The 19034-nt window shown below is 33.3% G+C and overlaps 2 protein-coding genes and 2 long non-coding RNA genes across 6 annotated transcripts; 3 read left to right on the top strand and 1 right to left on the bottom strand.

The window, feature by feature from the left end:
- Positions 1–75: 75 nt before the first annotated feature.
- On the bottom strand, positions 76–1417 carry LOC123261288. Its single transcript, XM_044722863.1, has 2 exons — positions 730–1417; positions 76–629 (listed from the first exon to the last, which is right to left on the bottom strand). Exons 1-2 carry the CDS (start codon positions 1253–1255, stop codon positions 115–117), a joined length of 1041 nt encoding a protein of 346 aa, XP_044578798.1. The 5' UTR covers positions 1256–1417; the 3' UTR covers positions 76–114.
- Positions 1418–2691: 1274 nt separating this feature from the next.
- On the top strand, positions 2692–4056 carry LOC123261290. Of its 3 annotated transcripts, none has more exons than XR_006508647.1 (4): positions 2692–2779; positions 3071–3186; positions 3269–3674; positions 3810–4056. It is a non-coding gene; the product is annotated as an uncharacterized LOC123261290 (long non-coding RNA). The 3 variants fall into 3 exon arrangements; XR_006508646.1 differs by having other exon boundaries at positions 2697–2779; positions 3053–3186; XR_006508648.1 differs by having other exon boundaries at positions 2697–2779; positions 3053–3199.
- Positions 4057–4565: 509 nt separating this feature from the next.
- Positions 4566–5331, top strand: LOC123261160. The gene is made up of 4 exons (XR_006508625.1): positions 4566–4679; positions 4749–4930; positions 5026–5182; positions 5251–5331. It is a non-coding gene; the product is annotated as an uncharacterized LOC123261160 (long non-coding RNA).
- Positions 5332–9118: 3787 nt separating this feature from the next.
- Positions 9119–12483, top strand: LOC123261159. Its single transcript, XM_044722674.1, has 2 exons — positions 9119–10272; positions 10352–12483. The coding sequence occupies exon 2, from the start codon at positions 11003–11005 to the stop codon at positions 12044–12046; it is 1044 nt and encodes a 347-aa protein (XP_044578609.1). The 5' UTR covers positions 9119–10272; positions 10352–11002; the 3' UTR covers positions 12047–12483.
- The last annotated feature ends 6551 nt before the right edge of the window (positions 12484–19034 follow it).

Here is a 19034-nt window from a genome sequence, read left to right as displayed (position 1 = left end):
TCCCAAGTCAAAAAACAAATACTGTGATATAAATTCATTCAACCACAACATTAACTTATCGGTATTTGAACTAGTTGTATCAAAGCACATTGCTTTAACATTATCGCAAAGATCTCACTCTATCAGCGTTTCAAAAATGGCTGAAGCTTGGCTTTCACCTGTGCCATCAGAGAGAATCGGAGTTTTTAAATTTTTATCAGTATTTATTCCGGTGACGTGTATTGATAATCGTTCTGCTTTTGGTTGACCATTTCCCGCAGGAAGCATCTTTCCATCCCAGTGCACTACGAGAGAGTCATCAAAAATTTCTTCTTCTTCGATCGTATCGACAATTTCTTCTCTTTTTGAAATACGCGCATTGCGAATAGTGGAGTAACTTAAATTATATTTATCAATCTCAAGTCCTAAACTTTGAATAACAGCAGAAATGATGTACATCGCATTTCTATTACTAGTTTTAGTTCTATCTAGTGCTAATACTAATTCCGAAGTCAGAATATCAATTTTATTTTTCTTAGGCGCTGGCATCTTAGTATCTTCAAAGTCTGAACAAGTTCGCTTCAATTCACTGGAATTTGATATGGAACTACAGAAACTATTTAAGGACGACTGTTGGGATAATTTCATTCCTGAAATGAAAAATGTTAACAGTGAATTAGTAAACATATTAGCTGAATGTTAAACAAATCAAATATAATTAAACAAAACTATTATAATATTAGAACTAACCAATTTCCTCATTATTGGGAGTTTCTACTTCCATCGCAGACAGATTTCCAGAAGTTTCTTCTGGTATAATGTCAATTGCTGGTAGATGGATATTTCTATTTCCTTTACGACAATCTGTCAAAAATTGCTGCAAATTTTTCGGTAAATTTTTTAGTGCAGCACAATTTGCAATGTCAAATAATTTATCAAGACGTTTGCTAAACTGTTCCACATTTGTTCGTTGTCTTTTCGATGTCTTTGCACGACTTCGATGCTTCTTCAGTTTCATGTAGTCACTGTGAATTTTTTCCAATTTTTTAATACTGTGCTGAGGTCGAGAAGTTGGAATCAAAAGATTAGCCCAAATAGCATTCGTATCACTGATCACACTACTAGCACTTGCTCGTATACTTAATTTTAAGGATTGATGTTTGTACATAAAGAGATTCAATACATCCCTACACGAAGGTAACTTAATATTATTAATATTATGAATTTCAAATCCAATTAAATAATTATAAACTCTATTTCCGATTTGTTCAGACATCTTTGACAAGAATAAAAATGATAGAAAAATGTAACGCAACGTAAAGCATACAAATGCGACGCGAGTACATTCAGTGTTCACTGAGCTTTGTTCTCGATATTTGCGGCATTAGTATCACACAATAAAGAACAAAGAAAGCGCTGCAATTAGGCGGGCGATTTATTAAACTGATTCAAGGTTACGTAAAAGAGGGGATTTTTGGAGAGGAGAGAGGCTTTCGATTTGCGGACAATGACTGAGCTTTCGCTGGTCGCGTACTTTTTGTCAAACGTTGTTGATCACCGCGATGTTAGTTACATCGCAACGTTGCCATTAGATTATTAAGTACCTACTGACGGAGAAGAAACAAAGAGAAAAGAGTTTGATTAAATGTTTATTATCATTAAAGGTTAAATATTGTAGATTATTAATTTTGCTTTAGTTTTCTAGCCTTAAAAAAATATATTGAAGAAAAAATATAAAAAACAGAGAAAGTAAACAAGATATTAATAAGTTTAAATCAATGATCGGCCAAAATTTCACGAAAAAATATATTTAAGGCTTAATATCTCGCTTAATATTGATCTTAGCGATTTGGTCCATAGGACTTTTTTTGTTGGAAATCGAATTCTCTACAAGTTTGTCATTTACAGTTTTTCCGTAGCTCTTGATATTTACGAGATAAATGCGAAAAAACGCCAATTTTATGAAAAAATCAGGTTCAGTGGCCCGTACTGCCTCACCAGTGTGAGTTACGACTTTGCGGCAATAAGCACTTTTGTAGAGCATTCAATTTTAAGAAAAAACCATCTTCGATCAAAGTGATCCCATGAAATGCCGCTGAGCTTTAGAAATTCAAAAATTAAAAATCAAAGTTTTTGTGTATTTTCAATGGGAAATATTCACATGTCTTGGTCGAGGACGTTAATTAATATTAAGAGCTCAAACTTTCAGGGAATTTTTTTTTGGGTATTTCCAACAAGAATTCACGATGGGACCGAAAAAAAAAAAATAAAGTAAAAAAAAAAATCACCCTAATATATATATATATATATATATATATATATAGATAGATAGATAGATAGATAATAGATTTTATTTGATCCTGAAGTTCTAAGCTCCTTTAAGACCATCTACAATACATAAAGATAATAATTTACAAATGTACATCTGATACAGTGTTCGCAATATAATTATGAGCGCTTGAGCGGAACCGCGTTTTTTTTTTTATTAAAAAATTAATATTTCGTAAACTATTGGTCGTAGAGATATCAAGTTTGGCTTATTTTGTTTGTAATTTAATTCTCTAAATTTCATTCACTGCATGTCTCGACTACTTTTGCGTAGTTTCTGAGATATTTTTATTTATATAAAAAATAAATCAATCTATTTAATTTAATTTTTCCCTCTACGACAGTTATGCATCGGGCATGCGCTGAACGATTACGAGCATATTGCTTACAGCTGTCATAAAGTTACTAAAAGCAAAATGTAAACATGAAATTTATTTTTTAAGATACATCCATCTGTGTTGGGATAATAATTGTAAGTTATTTTTTATATATTTTTAATTTTTGTAGAATTCGAGCTACGTTGGTCTTTTTTTTATCAATCGCTTCATTATTTTTTAATAATATCATAAAAATAAATACGGCGTTGACAGTTCAAGGTCACCACAACTGCTTATCGTTGATTTAAATAATTTTGTCAATGTTATATATTTTTTTTTATTTCAAAATATTAAGCAATTTTTTTAATTATTTTTAGCATTCATTTTTTTTATATTCAATAATTATTTATATTTTTTATTTAATTTAGAAAATTTTCACGTGCTAGGGACTTTTTTAGTACCCGGACTGGCCACCAGGCGGCGCCATTTTACTTTTAAAAAAAGTGGGGGGTACCCTCCTAAAATGGCCTTAATTTAATGAATTGGTTCATTAAATGAAAAGGTACGGTCTTACGGTATGCATGCATGTACCAATTTTTTGTGGTTCCTGGTTTTGATTTGTATTATAATTTCATACTTTGTAGGCATAATGAATGATTCTAACGCGGCTTCATCAACTGCAGTATCTAAAGAGCAAAGTTTTAATACTAATTTGAATGCTTTAACACAGATTTCCTGTTCACAAGAAAATGTCAATCCACAACTACCTAACCTTATTTTACCAGTGAAAAACATATTTTAATGTTTGTGTACCAAGTGTTTCTCGACATTAGATTCTAATTCTATCAATTATGTGCCAGATCGCCAGGATTTGAAGACATTTTTGAATCAAAGCTACAAAGGTCAATTGATTCTTAATTATTACAAGCTTCATAATAATCTCACTGATACTTTGAGCAATTATTTAGCGGAAATCACTTTTGGCCGGGAGATTAATATTATTCTTAAACAAGGAAAAGTCACCTCAGATAATCATTTGAAAAAATTAGAGTAAGCAAACTTTTTTTAATATGCAATTATAACATGAACATCATATGATTCAGTTGATTGCTTCGTATGGTTTTGTGTATAATACCAAAAATTTAGCACTGTTAAAATATAATTCTTTCATTTTTCTGCTCGCAGAGTTCCACCGTCTATACTTAAAAATCTCGCCACAAAAATAAGTGAATTATTTGATGACAAATCAGGCATTTACTACAGTCCTGGGTTTACAGATGGCACAAATAGAATTAACCCAACTGGTAAATTACAAAGCTAGTTAAACTATGCTCGAAGACAATTAATAGACTCAGTGAATAATTACTGAAAGAGTGGAAAAGCGGGGATCAGGTTTAGGTCTGGATATCTCAATTAAAACGCGTAAATTATTATCAAAAATAACACTAGGAATTTATTTACATTAAATACACTCAATATTTAATATGTTTAATAGCGGATTGTTAAGATAAAAGCGGATTTATAAATTACAGCGTGGGTTGCAAAAGCGAAGCCGATTGACACGTGGTTGAACACTTTGCCGGCACTGAAAAAGCGGTGAAAATAATGCACAAATAACACAACTTATCTGAAACAAACTAAAGCGAATTATTAACAATTAATTTAAGCAAATTAAATTATTAAATAAGCGAAATGCGGTTTATTAACGAAAAGCGAAAGTAAAGAAAAACTAATGGCGACTTGATGCAGCGAAAGCGTAGAAGCGAAAGATAATAACAATAGTCCGTCTTCTTCCTCGTTGAGTTGGGGAAGAAGGCTATTGCGCATGTCTAGCGGGAGCGATCAGCCAATAAAGCGGTCGATTCATGGCGTGATCGAGAGGCTGATTTTCTATTGGCGGTTCGATTTTTGCGGGAACTAGCGGTGGACAGGTGCGTCTCTTGAATTTAGGAGTCCCCCAGGAGCGAGTTAATCGCTACTGGGCCTTGTTCACCGAACACTCAGGTTTATTAGTTATCACTAGTCGCCGTAGCTCAGTTGTAGTTGATAGTACTGGTAAGTTTTTGAGTTATTAACAATTTTTCCATTTTATGAATAGTATAATGACGTAGTAAAATTATGTAGATTTAACTTCAACCACAAGTCTATTAAATTTACTGAAACAGAACTCTGACGATTTGGAAAAAATTGAGAAAGCTTGGATTGATACGTTCTCAGCTTGAAAACAGTTGGTAGCAGACAGTATTGATAAATTAGTTGAATTCAATTTATATCCTTGTTTATCAGGTGAAAAAGGAGTTGATATTGTAAGTATTAGTTTCAATAAATACATTAATATTTTATTTTTAATAAAATTTTACAAAAAAGTATTTAATTTTAACTAAAATTTTTTTTTCTTCAGATAACGTCGGATTTTGAGAAAAAATTTGAAAGTGCTCAATCATTCAAGACATCTTGGCCAAATCTTCGAGCAACATTTGAAGATTTTATTTTATCAAAAAGGATAGATGATGTTGATGCTGCAACTCAGGTTGTTAAATTAGCCGAGTTAGTCGATGGTTCGTAACAATATTATACTTAAAGTTTTTTTAATCTATGCAATAGCTATATTTTTAATATGTTTTAGATGATAAAGATGCTGTCATTTTTTCATTATTACCTTTGGCCATTAAATCGTCAATTGCCAGTACTGTTAAACGGAGGGAAGTAGAAAATGTGGGAGTTAGGAAGGGATCGAGTGAATATAAATAATAGTAGAGTAAGATTTATATAAACGATGTATGAATTTATTAAGTAACTAATTACAACGATTGGAAAAAGAATACTATGACTTTACTCGACAACGTGCTAATAAGTAAGTGACTCGAGTATACAAAATTTCGGCATAACTGCATGCGCAGTAGATCGACGCGTAGGCGTATGTGTGGGTAGTGTACGTGTAAATATTACTATATTACTATATCTCCAACACTCTCCCTTAATATGAACACGTACACGCCTTAGTCTGTCTCACTCATTCCCATGGCTTTTGCAAGTTTGGCGTGTCTATCACGTGGCAATGCTTTCGTCAAGATGTCGGCGGTCATCTCATCAGTGGATATGTGTACTAGCTGTATCTCCTGATTTTTAACAGCTTCTTTGACGAAATGAAATTGGATTCGAACATGCTTGGTTCGATCTAAGAATCCCGTCGCCGTCGACGTATATATTGCACCCTGGTTATCGCAATAAATGAGGCCTTCTGAATATTTTCCAATGCCTATTTCGTCGATAAGTCCCCGAAGGTACATTGATTCTTTCGTCGCTTCCGTGAGCGCTTTGTATTCGCCATCTGTCGTCGAAAGGGCCACGGTTCGCTGTTTCCTGGACTTCCAGCTGATTGCAGCTCCTCCAAACATAAATACGTACCCTGTATACGATTTTGAATCCGTCTTGTCGTTTTCCCAGTCAGCATCACTATATCCGACGATTTTCTCAGTTGTATTCCTGTAGGTGAGTCTCAGTCCGGTTGTCCCCTTTAAATATCTGAGAACTCGTTTTGCGGCTCCCCAGTGCTCTTCTGTTGGGTGTTCGTTGAATTGGCTCAACACACTTACTGTATGTGCGATATCCGGCCTCGTCGCTACTGCCAAATACATCAGAGATCCTACTAGCTCTCTGTACCTTGGATTTTTCGTTGACCTATTCGGATCTGTTGACGCTTTCAACATTGATGTTGGGCTCGCTGGTAACTGATGTGGAGTGCAATTCTTCATACCAAATTTCTCCAACAATTCTTCGACGTATCGACGCTGGCTCGGATATATTTCGCCGTTTTCTTGCTTGAACTCTATGCCTAAGCAATATTTGGTTTCTCCTAAGTCTTTTATTCGGATTTCATTTGCCAGTCCCTTTTTCAGTTCTTCAATCCACTCAGGATTGTTCGACGTGACTGACAAGTCATCGACGTAAACTGCTACGAGCAATATTTCGTTTGTCGTCCTGTATGCAAACAAACATGGGTCTGATACCGTCGGTTTTAGGCCTAAATTTTTGAGTATTCCACTCAACTTGTACCATTTCTTGCCAGACTGTTTCAATCCATATATTGACTTTCGTAGCTTGCAAACTCGTTCACCCTTGGTGAGCTCCTCCAGCATTTTGATGCTTTTATTTGGACTTCGGAGTCTCTTCTTTCGCTACGCGTAATTTCCACTAGTGCTTCCTTTAAGCCACCTGGAACTTCCATGTATAATTCTTCGTTGACCTTGGCGTGTAAGTACGCCGTTTCTACGTCCATTTGATGGATCTTGGCATCCATCTTCGTTGATAATGCCGCTAGTAGTCTTATTGATTCCAGTCTTGCCGCTGGTGCAAAGGTTTCGTCAAAATCGAACCCTGGTCTCTGCGAAAATCTCCTGGCTACTATTCGAGCTTTTCTGCGCTCTATTTTCTCGTCGGCGTTTAACTTGTTCTTCAAGATAACCTTAGATCCAATAATTTTTCCATTTTCTGGACATTTCACCAGTTCCCATTTTCCGTGTTCCAGATGTGAGCATACTTCTGCTGCTAGTGCACGCTTCCACTCTGTCGATTCCGTTCCTCGGATCGCTTCTTCGAGCTCAACATCAGCCATTAACGCTAGTTTTTCGATAAACTTTGCGTCCATGAACTCCTCTCCCTCGTCGGTATTATCTTCATCCCTTTTAGGTGACTTCTCTGAACCACTTGATCTTCTGTCATTTCGAGGACGTTTATCTTCCTGAAACAACGACGTTTCCAGCGGTCTCTACGTTCCTTGAACTTCATCTTCGACGCTTGGAATGAAAACATCGTTAGATGCTTCCTCGCCGTCTCCTTCCGGTGCTTCCTCTTCTTCTTGTGATAAATTTTCACGACTTGATGCTCGACTTGAAGTAATACTCGACGCACTTACGTATCTGTAAAGTTTACGAGGTCGTCCTGGCTTCCCAGATTTTTGTTTCTTGGGTCTTCCTCGTGCTCGAGCTGGTGAGGGCTCTCTTATGATTTCCCTGTATGACCTCCTGTCTCTCAGGACTCTCCCTAGCTCTGGATCCTCTTCCTGAGGGTGTGTATATTCAACGTCCAATTGTACAGCACTGCGTGATCTTAACACGTTATCTTCTATGATTTGTACATCTCTAGTGATGACTCCCTTGCCATCGTCGTTCCGTCGTACTCTGTAGGCCTTTGCGGTTTCGCAATAGCCGATCAATCTTCCTTCGATTGATTTTTCCTCGAGCTTTTGACGTCTTGTTTCCTTTCGAAGTACAAACACTTTCGCTCCAAATACTCGCTAGTGCTTTAATCCTGGCTTTCTACCGAACCATAACTCAAATGGTGTAGATCCTCCGTGGCTTCTACTTGGACAACGATTCCTTAGGTAGTTGGCCGTCGTAATAGCTGCTCCCCAGTACACCGTCGGAAATCCTGCTTGGATCAGTAGGCACCTAGCCATGTCGACGATCGTATGATTCATGCGCTCTGCGACTCCATTTTGTTGCGGCGTGTAAGGCGCTGTTAGTCGCCTCTTAATTCTCTCGTGCTTCAGGTACTCGTCGAATTGTTTATTGCAATATTCTCGACCATTGTCGGATTGCAAAGCTTTAATCTTCTGCCCTGTCTGCTTTTCGACGTAGTTTTTATATGTTTTGAACGCTTCAAATACTCCGTCCTTGCTCTTCAACAGGTACAGCTCACACCAGCCGCTGTAGTCATCTATGAAGGTCACGAAGTACCGGTTTCCTCCTTCAGACTTCGTCCTTGAAGGTTGACATAGGTCAGTATGTACAATTTCGAGCATTCGCTGGCTTTTCTCGGCTCTCAGATAGAACGGCTTTGCCGTCAATTTTCCACGATGACACACGTCGCATGACGTCGTGTCCTTATTCAGAGGTTTTATCCCCGACGCTTGACTTTTTGACAGGTTTACTACGGCATCCATGTGCAAGTGTCCTAACCTTGCGTGCCATCGGTCTAAATCCGATGTACTGGCTCTTTCCGACGCCTTTTCTACTGCCTTGACTTGTTCCGTCTGCTCCCGTAGGTAATACAGGTCTCCTATGCGATCAGCGACTAACTTCACCTCTCCATTCAGGTCCCTGACAGTGGCATCGTCCTTCCTGAATAAAATCTCTCGGTCGTTCCGAGTGATTTTCGATACGGAAATTAAATTAGTCCTTAGATCTTTAAGAAGTAAGGTATTACGAAGATTTAGATCAATATTACCTGTGTCTGTCTTCGCCTTGATGTGAGCAATCCCTTTTGCTCTCGCCTTCGTCGATGCTGCGTTCGCCATGTTCAACGTCATCTCACACTCCTGGATATCAGTCAGGAATTCGTCGCTGGCACACATATGCGTAGTACATCCACTGTCCAAGCACCACCTCGATCTTGAAGTCACGTTGTGGGCCTCCTCAGGTTGATCCACGACATAGTGGGTCTCTGCCGACGATTCGACGCTCCTCGCAGAATTTTGTTGTCGCTCGGGACACTTTGCTGCCCAATGACCAATTTTTCCGCATATGAAGCATGGTTTGCTGCCTTTAGAATAAATTTTCTCTGTTGCGGCTTCCTTCCATACCGATTGCCTGCATACAGGACGTTGTTGTCCTCTGCCGATTCTGCAGATCTCCTACTTCGATTTTCATCGAGTATTTTCCCGATCAGCGCCTCTGTAGTCGGTAATTCGTCGTTTGATCTAATTGCACATCGAAAATTCTTGAAGCTTGGTGGTAGACTCTTTAAAATTAATACCACGAGCATATCACTTGGAATTTTGATGTCCATACCTTCTAACTGCTCGACGGCGTTCGTAAAGCTATCCAGTTCCCGAAAATCATCCTCCTCGTCGATTTTGAAAGATGTTATCTCTGTCAGCCATTCAATTTTTCTCACTGGTCCTTTCGACGCGTAGATTGACTGCAGTTTTTCCCATATTTCTTTCGACGTGTTACACTTTGTGATCGTTTTCAATTCGGCGTTGCCAATCGACAATATAATGTCCGCTTTGGCCTTCTCGTCGCCGTTTTTCCACTTCGCAATTTCTCTTTCTGCGGCGTTGCTTCCAATCGGATACGGTATTTCGCCGCTTACATAACCCCATCGGTCATGTTTCACCAGGATGGACTTCATCCTCAGTTGCCAGACATCGTAGTTACGTTTGTCTAGTAACTCAATACGCGACGCTCCGTCCGCCATCTTTGGTTAGCTATTTTACGACCACGTGTTCACGTAATTTTTACTCGACGATTTTTATTCACAGAATTTTTACTTCTTTATTATTTTTATATCACTCACTTACTACTCGCCACTGGGCCCATAACCTGTGGGAGTTAGGCAGGGATCGAGTGAATATAAATAATAGTAGAGTAAGATTTATATAAACGATGTATGAATTTATTAAGTAACTAATTACAACGATTGGAAAAAGAATACTATGACTTTACTCGAAAACGTGCTAATAAGTAAGTGACTCGAGTATACAAAATTTCGGCATAACTGCATGCGCAGTAGATCGACGCGTAGGCGTATGTGTGGGTAGTGTACGTGTAAATATTACTATATTACTATATCTCCAACAGAAAATCATCCAGTAGTTGATGAAAAAACAACAGAATTTAAAAATTCTTATATTCTCACTGTTGAAGTAGGACTTTATTTGAAAATTACTAATTTAATTTTTAAAATTCATGTGATAATTAATTAACATTTTTATATTTTTGCAGAAATCTGATGAGCTGGAAGCTAAGATTAAAGCTCGGCGGCAGACATTTATTACTAATAAAGAAGCATTTTACCCCTTTATAGTTTTTGTCGGACCTGTCTGCAAACCTGTCGACTTTCATGTCATAATTGATGGTACAAAACTGAAAGTTAATACCGCACTTGAAGCTTTAGACGTAACTTTTAAATTATTTCTTCTAACATCTTGCCCATTTCCAAAATTTGTGAGTCCGACATACATACTCTTAAAAAAAGTTATTTATCAAATTACTTCACCATCGAAATCATCAATTCAGTTACAAAAAGCGCTATTATTTTTTGAAAAAAAATTACAAACTGAGTTTGATTAATATATTAAAATAACATATATAAACAATATTTATTATATACTAATAAATCTATACGATGGATCCTCAAATATTTGCTCAGAGCTTGAAAAGAGAAGCTGCTTTATATATTGCCAAATTGTTTGATTTACCCGACTTACCTCGAAGCAGAATTAATGACATTACCAATAGTTTCACACAATTTTTAAATAATAGTCCTATCACGATTCTTTTTATGCACCTATTAAACAGATTAGAATTTTTAAATGAATCAAATAATTAAAATAAATAAATAATTTAAATAAATAACCTAATAATTTATTAGCGATGAAAACAATGCTCGCATTAATTTTAAATCCTTTCGAAGAATTACGTACAGAGCATCAATGTTTACAACATTTTAAAGACACTGATACATATATACCGCCAATTGAAGTTGTTGTTGGAACCAAAAAACGTTACAAAAATATTAAAGATGAAATTATTTCAACAAATGAAAATATCACCGTTCAAGTTATTCCACTACAACAAGTTTTACAAAAATTTTTTGAATTGCCGAATATTTTTGAACTTACTTTAACATATATTAGAAATCTAGAAAATGAAAAAATTCTTTATTGTAATGTAATACAAGGTTTAAAGTGGAGAGAAAAAAAAAATTTCGGTGAAAAAATTGTTTTTCCTATATTATTTTATCAGGATGATTATGAGACTAATAATCTTCTGGGCAGCCGAAAAGGGTTAGGCAAACTAGGTACAGTCTATATCATTTATCCTTGCTTGCCGCCATCTCTACGATCTAAAGTTGAAAATATTTTCTTATTATCATTATATAAGTGTGAAGATTTACAATATGTTACTTTGAAAACAATGTTATCTAGGGCTATTATAGAATTGAAAAGCTTGGAATCTACTGGTATAACAATAAGAACATCGTCGGGGCAACATAAAATTTATTTTTCATTGGCTGGAGTGATAGGAGATAATCTTGCTGTTTACTCGATGCTAGGATTTTGTTTGATTAATAGAGCTGATATAAACAGTACATTTGATGAGTCTGATTGTATACTCCGTACAGATGAAAATTACAAAAATGATTTGTTGAAAAATAACCCTGCTGAAACTGGCATTACCAGACCGTCAGTCTTGAGCGATATCAAATCGTCTAATACAATAGACCTTTTAACAGTGGATGTTATGCACGACATCTTGGAAGGGATTTTAGAGTACGATTTAGGTTTGATCTTGAACTATTTCATCAAAGAAGCAAAATTTTTTTCTTTAGATAATTTTAACGACAGGATAGAAAGTTTATATTATGGACCAGATGAAATAAGAAACAAGCCCCGAGACATGAAAAAAATCAGATAACTGAAAAATACTTAAAAATTTCTGCTGCTGAAGCATTATGTGTTATTCGCAATCTTGGTGTTCTGATAGGTCATTTCATTCCGGTTGATGATCTACATTGGAAATTATGTATTTATCTGAAAGTCATAATAGATATTTGTTTAACCGCTAGGAAAAGGATCTAGTCACATACTTATAAGAAGAATTGCGCCTTCGGGCTTAATCGTTAAAACTCGGGAATAATCGTATCACGCTATGGCCGTCGCCCATGCGCGCCTTGGTTAGCGGTAGAGAAGCCGGCTCACGTGGTCGGCTGCAACAGTTGTGCTTGGACATTTGTACTAGTACGACTACTCTGTGCGAATCGATTCTGATATTTCTTACTTACATCTCACTTTCATTTAAATATTTAAATTATTCATTAAATATAAATAATTATATTAGCTTCAATTATACTTTAAATTTTCAATTCATTTAAATCAGTTCAATAGTTCAGTGAATTAACATAAATAAAATCAAGTAAATTTATTTAGTGACGCCACGCGGCCATTACGCGCCACCGTTAACAAAGGATTGCATCAGCCACGCGGCTTTAGTCAATCCATAATTGACGCGTGATATTAACAATTAATTACATTAAATTAGTTATTGACATTTAATTACGATCTTATTTAATTTAGCTTATAAATAATTAAATTCCAACTTCAAATCATTTGACTAATTTCTACACGAAAACCATCAAACTCAATTGACTAACATTCTGTTATCAATTGAATATTATTTGCTCTCACCTTGAGACAATTGAACATTAATAGATCTCACTCTGAGATAGTTCAAAGTGATTAGATATTACTAGCTCCCACCTTGGGACTTATCTAATTCAAATTATCGATAATTTTCTATCTAAGGCGGTTGAGCTCACCCCTATTGCGTTATTGCAACGTAATTTTACACATTCACACTTACACATACACAATTTACTTGTATAATTTCATCAAGGAGGTTTTTTCCCAGCCTAGCTGGGTTTTCCTCCTTTGGGGACAAATAAATTCTTCTAAATTGTTCCCCAAAAAATCCAAGTATTTTTATTTAATTTCCTAATCCCAACTTTATCGTATAATTTAAAACAATTACGGGAATTATCCGCATTGGATAGTTTTCGACAAAACAATATTGTCACATCGCCAATAATCCATGATGACTTATGTGATTACTTACAACGACAAATAAGTGAATATTTGAGGTTGTTAACTTCCTTGTTTCCGAATTGTCTGAAGCCCAAGCACCACTTTCTGCTTCATTATTTACGTGTTATGAAGCTTATGGGTCCACTTTGGAATTTAAACACCATGAGAGCCGAAAGTAAAAATTAAGAAGCTAAAGTAGATGCACGTACCGCCGTAAGCAGAAGAAATATTTGTAAGACTATAGCGATCAAACATCAACTTCATTTGAGTTACAGATTTACATTAAATCATCAAAATGTATGTAAATATGGCTATGAAGTAAATTATGTTACACTGCTTAAAGACTTACCTCAATATTCTAGTCTAGTCAACAAGTTCAAAAACGTGAAAAATAGAGATAAAGGTCCTAAAAATATGAGCGATGGCTCATTCGATTCGGAATCACCTCTAGAAAAATGTTTTTGAAGGATTTTGGTGCAGGTAAAAAATTGCAATTGTTATTAACAAAATAAGATGGAAAAAAAACGATATTTCGTTTTTTGTTAATAACTCGAAAAATATTAATATTTAAGCAATTTTGAAAAAAGCCCGTTAAAGAGGAGAAAATTTCCAAGAAAAAAGTCCGTACTCCCGGAACTCTATCTCCATTATTTATAATTTTAATTTGACGTTGAAAATAGGGCTCCGCGCGGCTGTTACGGCATGCGCGCGCCGCCGCTAAAGAGAGCTCAGCAATAAAAATAATTTTTTTATAACATAAAATGTGATTTTAAAAATTTGAAAAAATTCTAGTATCTTCTTAACACTTGAAAGAATCGAGCCGCGAAGAAAAAAAAGTTTAATCACCATTTTTGAAAAAGTTATCTAATTGTTAACTAACAAATTTTTTCCCAATCTCCGTTGGCATAAACAATGGGATAAAAGGTATAAATAATTGGCCTATAAATTTTAAACTTCGTGGAGCCCTTTTGATATATATACTTTATAAGATCCTGCGATAAATTTTCATTAAAGTTTATTAATTTGTTAATTATGATTTTTATAACTATTGAAAAATTAAAAATCTAAAAAGTTGATAAAAATTTTTTTTCAACTAATATTTAGCTATGCCTGTTTTCACATTAAGCAATGGCAGTAATTAATATAGGTTATGAATTTTTTACGTAATTTGTTTATAAAATTGTTTTAAACAAATAGAGAAATTCAATATTTTTGAAAAATTTTTTTTTGCTATTTGGTTGTCCACAAAAAATTATGATTTTTAAAAAAAAAAATTTTTCTTAATTTTAATTTTTAATTGTTTAAAAACGATTTTTTCATATTTCGATTGTTTAAACAATTAGTTAAGAAAAAATTTTGCTTTTAAAAATCATAATTTACACTTTTAAATAGTTTGGCAAAAAAAAAATTTTTTTTATTAATTATTTAATTGTTTATTAGTTTAACAATTTGTTATAAACAAATATTGACCAACGTTATATTTTTTTTCTGAAGCAGAAAAAAATTATAAAAACAGCCATATATAAAAAAGTTCCAAAAAAAATTTTCTTTTATTTATTATAATTAATTTTAATATCATACGGTACGGTAATTATCGCCACTACTTGATTTGTCAATTAAAAAATTGATATATCTTTTAAACTATCAGAGATACGATAAAGGACATTCAGGTCTTTTTTATAGAGAATAAATTTTTCTTTCAGATGGATCTAAGATCAAGTTCGTATCTATTGTTTATTAGCTATTACATGCATTTGTTTATAAAAATTCTGTATTTTTTTGACTTTTTCGTATCTTTTGTGATCTTTAACTTGTTAAATTATGCAGATACAGCAAAAAACCTTCAAACAATTTTGTTAAGGGATTAATTTTCTAACATATTAATTGTTAATCATACTTTTATTGCTAATTGTTTAAACAATATACTTACTGTGTTTGGTGTTCATTTGACTGGAGCTCCGTTGAACATAAATGTATTCTATTTTATTATGTAAAAAATCAAAATTCTTTTTGTGTATATTATTTAAAATTGTTCCCGTGATTTCCTAAACAGTTTAATAGACTTTTCATCGAGATTCTACTTATTTATTGTAATTTTCATCCCAAATTTCTTGTTTTTATTTTATACTATTTTATTAATCTATTTAAAAATAACTTTTTCGGTTAAAGTATATAAGATTTTTATAATAATGAATTAAGGTGGTTGAATAATAATAAAATTTGTTCGATTACATTTATTATCTTTATTTTTATCTTTTACAGTATTGCAAATAGTTTTTACGGTTTTATTTTATATTTGACGTTTTCTTTTTTTTTTCAAAGGAGAAATTCGTGAAGTACTTGGCTCATCAACGTTAGAAGTCCGAGAGACTTCCACCGTTTCTTCAACTGCATTATCCTCTTCTATTTGATCTTCTTCTTCCTTTTCTCCTTCTTCTTCTTCTTCTTCTTCTTCTTCTGAATCAGTATCATCTAATCCATAGATCGATCGTTTGAATTTCTCGTAAGCTAATCGTTTTGTATTTCGCTTTTCTAACTCTTTTTCCGAAATATAATCAAAATCATCATCATCATCTTCTTCATCTTCGTTGGCGTTTTCAGTAAGTTGAACCAGGTCAGTAGCATTTGAACAGCTCTCCCCTTTACATTCTTTACATGCTCTAGTACACTTCATCCCAGCTTTTTTGCAACTACAATTTTTGCTGCAATTTGAAGTTGAGCAGCTGCAGTGTACCAGTTTCAGTAAATCTATTGGTGCCAAAGGTTCTGTGGTTCTAATCGGTAGAAAGAGAGTTTCTGTTTTCTGCCATCCCCAGTCTTCAGGATTTTTTAAATTACCAAGCCATGTCTGCACTTGATAATAAGCTCTTAAAGAATGTTGATGTGTAGCAGAAGCTGTTGGTGGTAAAGTTGCCAAATTTACTGCGGTAGAGTTTGTGACACCAGTTGAGAAGCGTTCGATTCTGCACTGGTTAATCGTATCTTCTTTAGCTGCAAATAATTTCAGCATAACTCGCTCTCCAGCTTCTTTTATCTCGCTGACTGACGATTGAGAGTTATAAAACTTTTCTACTTCCTGTTTCAAAATTGGGTCTTTCTGGATGCATTCCAGTAAGCTGTGTTTACCTTTTCTAAAGATGGAACTTACTGTATCACACCCGGTGAAAGCATGGCTAAATAGTAACAAATTCTTAAATTTAGCGTTTTTATCAGCTTCGTAAATTACATCTGGTGTTTTTAAAATCTTTGGCTTCCACATAGCTATATATTTGTCACTAGGTGCTAAATCGATAATCATTGCAGCCAAATCCACATCTGTGCCTACCACGATAACTTTTTTATCGAACTTCTGTGTTAGTTCTATTGCTGTATGTACTATCAATACATCCGCATCTTCAATTGCTTGGGAAACAGTGAAGCTATCTTTTTGTTGTAAATAATTAATTAGATACTCAACAAATCTCGACTTATTTTTTAGATTTGAAAGGAAGAAGTCTTTATTTCGCGGAATTGGCATATCTTCAGTAAACTTTACCTCTGGAGAAATTTTATTTCGTAAAGAAAAATTCATTCTCTATAAAAAAGACCTGAATGTCCTTTATCGTATCTCTGATAGTTTAAAAGATATATCAATTTTTAATTGACAAATCAAGTAGTGGCGATAATTACCGTAACGTATGATATTAAAATCAATTATAATAAATAAAAGAAAAATTTTTTTGGAACTTTTTTATATATGGCTGTTTTGATTATTTTTTTATGCTTCAGAAAAAAAATATAACGTTGGTCAATATTTGTTTATAACAAATTGTTAAACTAATAAACAATTAAATAATTAATAAAAAAAATTTTTTTGCCAAACTATTTAAAAGTGTAAATTATGATTTTTAAAAGCAAAATTTTTTCTTAACTAATTGTTTAAACAATCGAAATATGAAAAAATCGTTTTTAAACAATTAAAAATTAAAATTAAGAAAAATTTTTTTTTTTAAAAATCATAATTTTTGTGGACAACCAAATAGCAAAAAAAATTTTTCAAAAATATTGAATTTCTCTATTTGTTTAAAACAATTTTATAAACAAATTACGTAAAAATTCATAACCTATATTAATTACTGCCATTGCTTAATGTGAAAACAGGCATAGCTAAATATTAGTTGAAAAAAATTTTTATCAACTTTTTAGATTTTTAATTTTTCAATAGTTATAAAAATCATAATTAACAAATTAATAAACTTTAATGAAAATTTATCGCAGGATCTTATAAAGTATATATATCAAAAGGGCTCCACGAAGTTTAAAATTTATAGGCCAATTATTTATACCTTTTATCCCATTGTTTATGCCAACGGAGATTGGGAAAAAATTTGTTAGTTAACAATTAGATAACTTTTTCAAAAATGGTGATTAAACTTTTTTCTTCGCGGCTCGATTCTTTCAAGTGTTAAGAAGATACTAGAATTTTTTCAAATTTTTAAAATCACATTTTATGTTATAAAAAAATTATTTTTATTGCTGAGCTCTCTTTAGCGGCGGCGCGCGCATGCCGTAACAGCCGCGCGGAGCCCTATTTTCAACGTCAAATTAAAATTATAAATAATGGAGATAGAGTTCCGGGAGTACGGACTTTTTTCTTGGAAATTTTCTCCTCTTTAACGGGCTTTTTTCAAAATTGCTTAAATATTAATATTTTTCGAGTTATTAACAAAAAACGAAATATCGTTTTTTTTCCATCTTATTTTGTTAATAACAATTGCAATTTTTTACCTGCACCAAAATCCTTCAAAAACATTTTTCTAGAGGTGATTCCGAATCGAATGAGCCATCGCTCATATTTTTAGGACCTTTATCTCTATTTTTCACGTTTTTGAACTTGTTGACTAGACTATTCATGTTACTGTCAGTATTTATCTAAAAGTACTACAGAACATATATATGAAATTAAATTATTAAAATTCAAAGCACGGTCAATTAAAATAGATACAATCTTAATGATTCCAACCAGCTCTGGACCAAATTTCTTTGCTGTTTTTATTATAATTCACGATTTTAACGATCAATTATTCATCGTTACTGAAAATTTTACTGATTACTGTTATTACGATGAACATTATCAAGCCTATGAAATTCACCCGTCTGCTTTAAATGATACTCCAAATTGGAGAATTATAGGATCAGATGATTTAGAATCATGCTGTATTACACATATTACTAAAGCCGGAAATAACAAAAAATATATTGTAAAACGATGGGTATAATAATTTATGTTGCTCTGATTTGGAAAATATTTTTATCGCTGTTGTTATGCAAGCTTTATTATTACTATTATTTTTGTTATAATTATTATTAAGATTAAGATTAGAATTAGAATTGATGTTATTACAGTAATGATTGTTCTTTTAATAATTGTTTAAATTTTGAAATATAATTTTAGAAAAAAATATTCATTTGTTTTAAATAATTTATTTTATAACCTTTCTCATACCTGATATTTTCTTTAAGTTGGATAATTAGTTGTAGACTTTACTTTAAGATTAAAATTTTGCAACTTGTTGCTAAAAAAATCTAATTAAAGAAATATTTAAACTATTTCTTCATGTCTTGAATAATGTCATTCACTGCGGTGTTAATTTAGAAATTTGAATTGCAATTTTATTATTGAAATTCTTAGCTTAACATTTTTAAGTTCAAAGAGTCTAAGAAAAGAAAAAAAAATTTTTTAACCCCAAATTATCGGAAAAATTGTGCTTTAATGCTCCTTAAATGTTTTTAATGTGTGTAATAATTATTTAAAACAATATTTGACCAACCTAATATTTAAA

The sequence above is a fragment of the Cotesia glomerata genome, linkage group LG3 (assembly GCF_020080835.1).
Source record: "Cotesia glomerata isolate CgM1 linkage group LG3, MPM_Cglom_v2.3, whole genome shotgun sequence".
Taxonomy (NCBI): domain Eukaryota; kingdom Metazoa; phylum Arthropoda; class Insecta; order Hymenoptera; family Braconidae; genus Cotesia; species Cotesia glomerata.
This window is presented reverse-complemented; position numbering and strand designations above follow the sequence as displayed.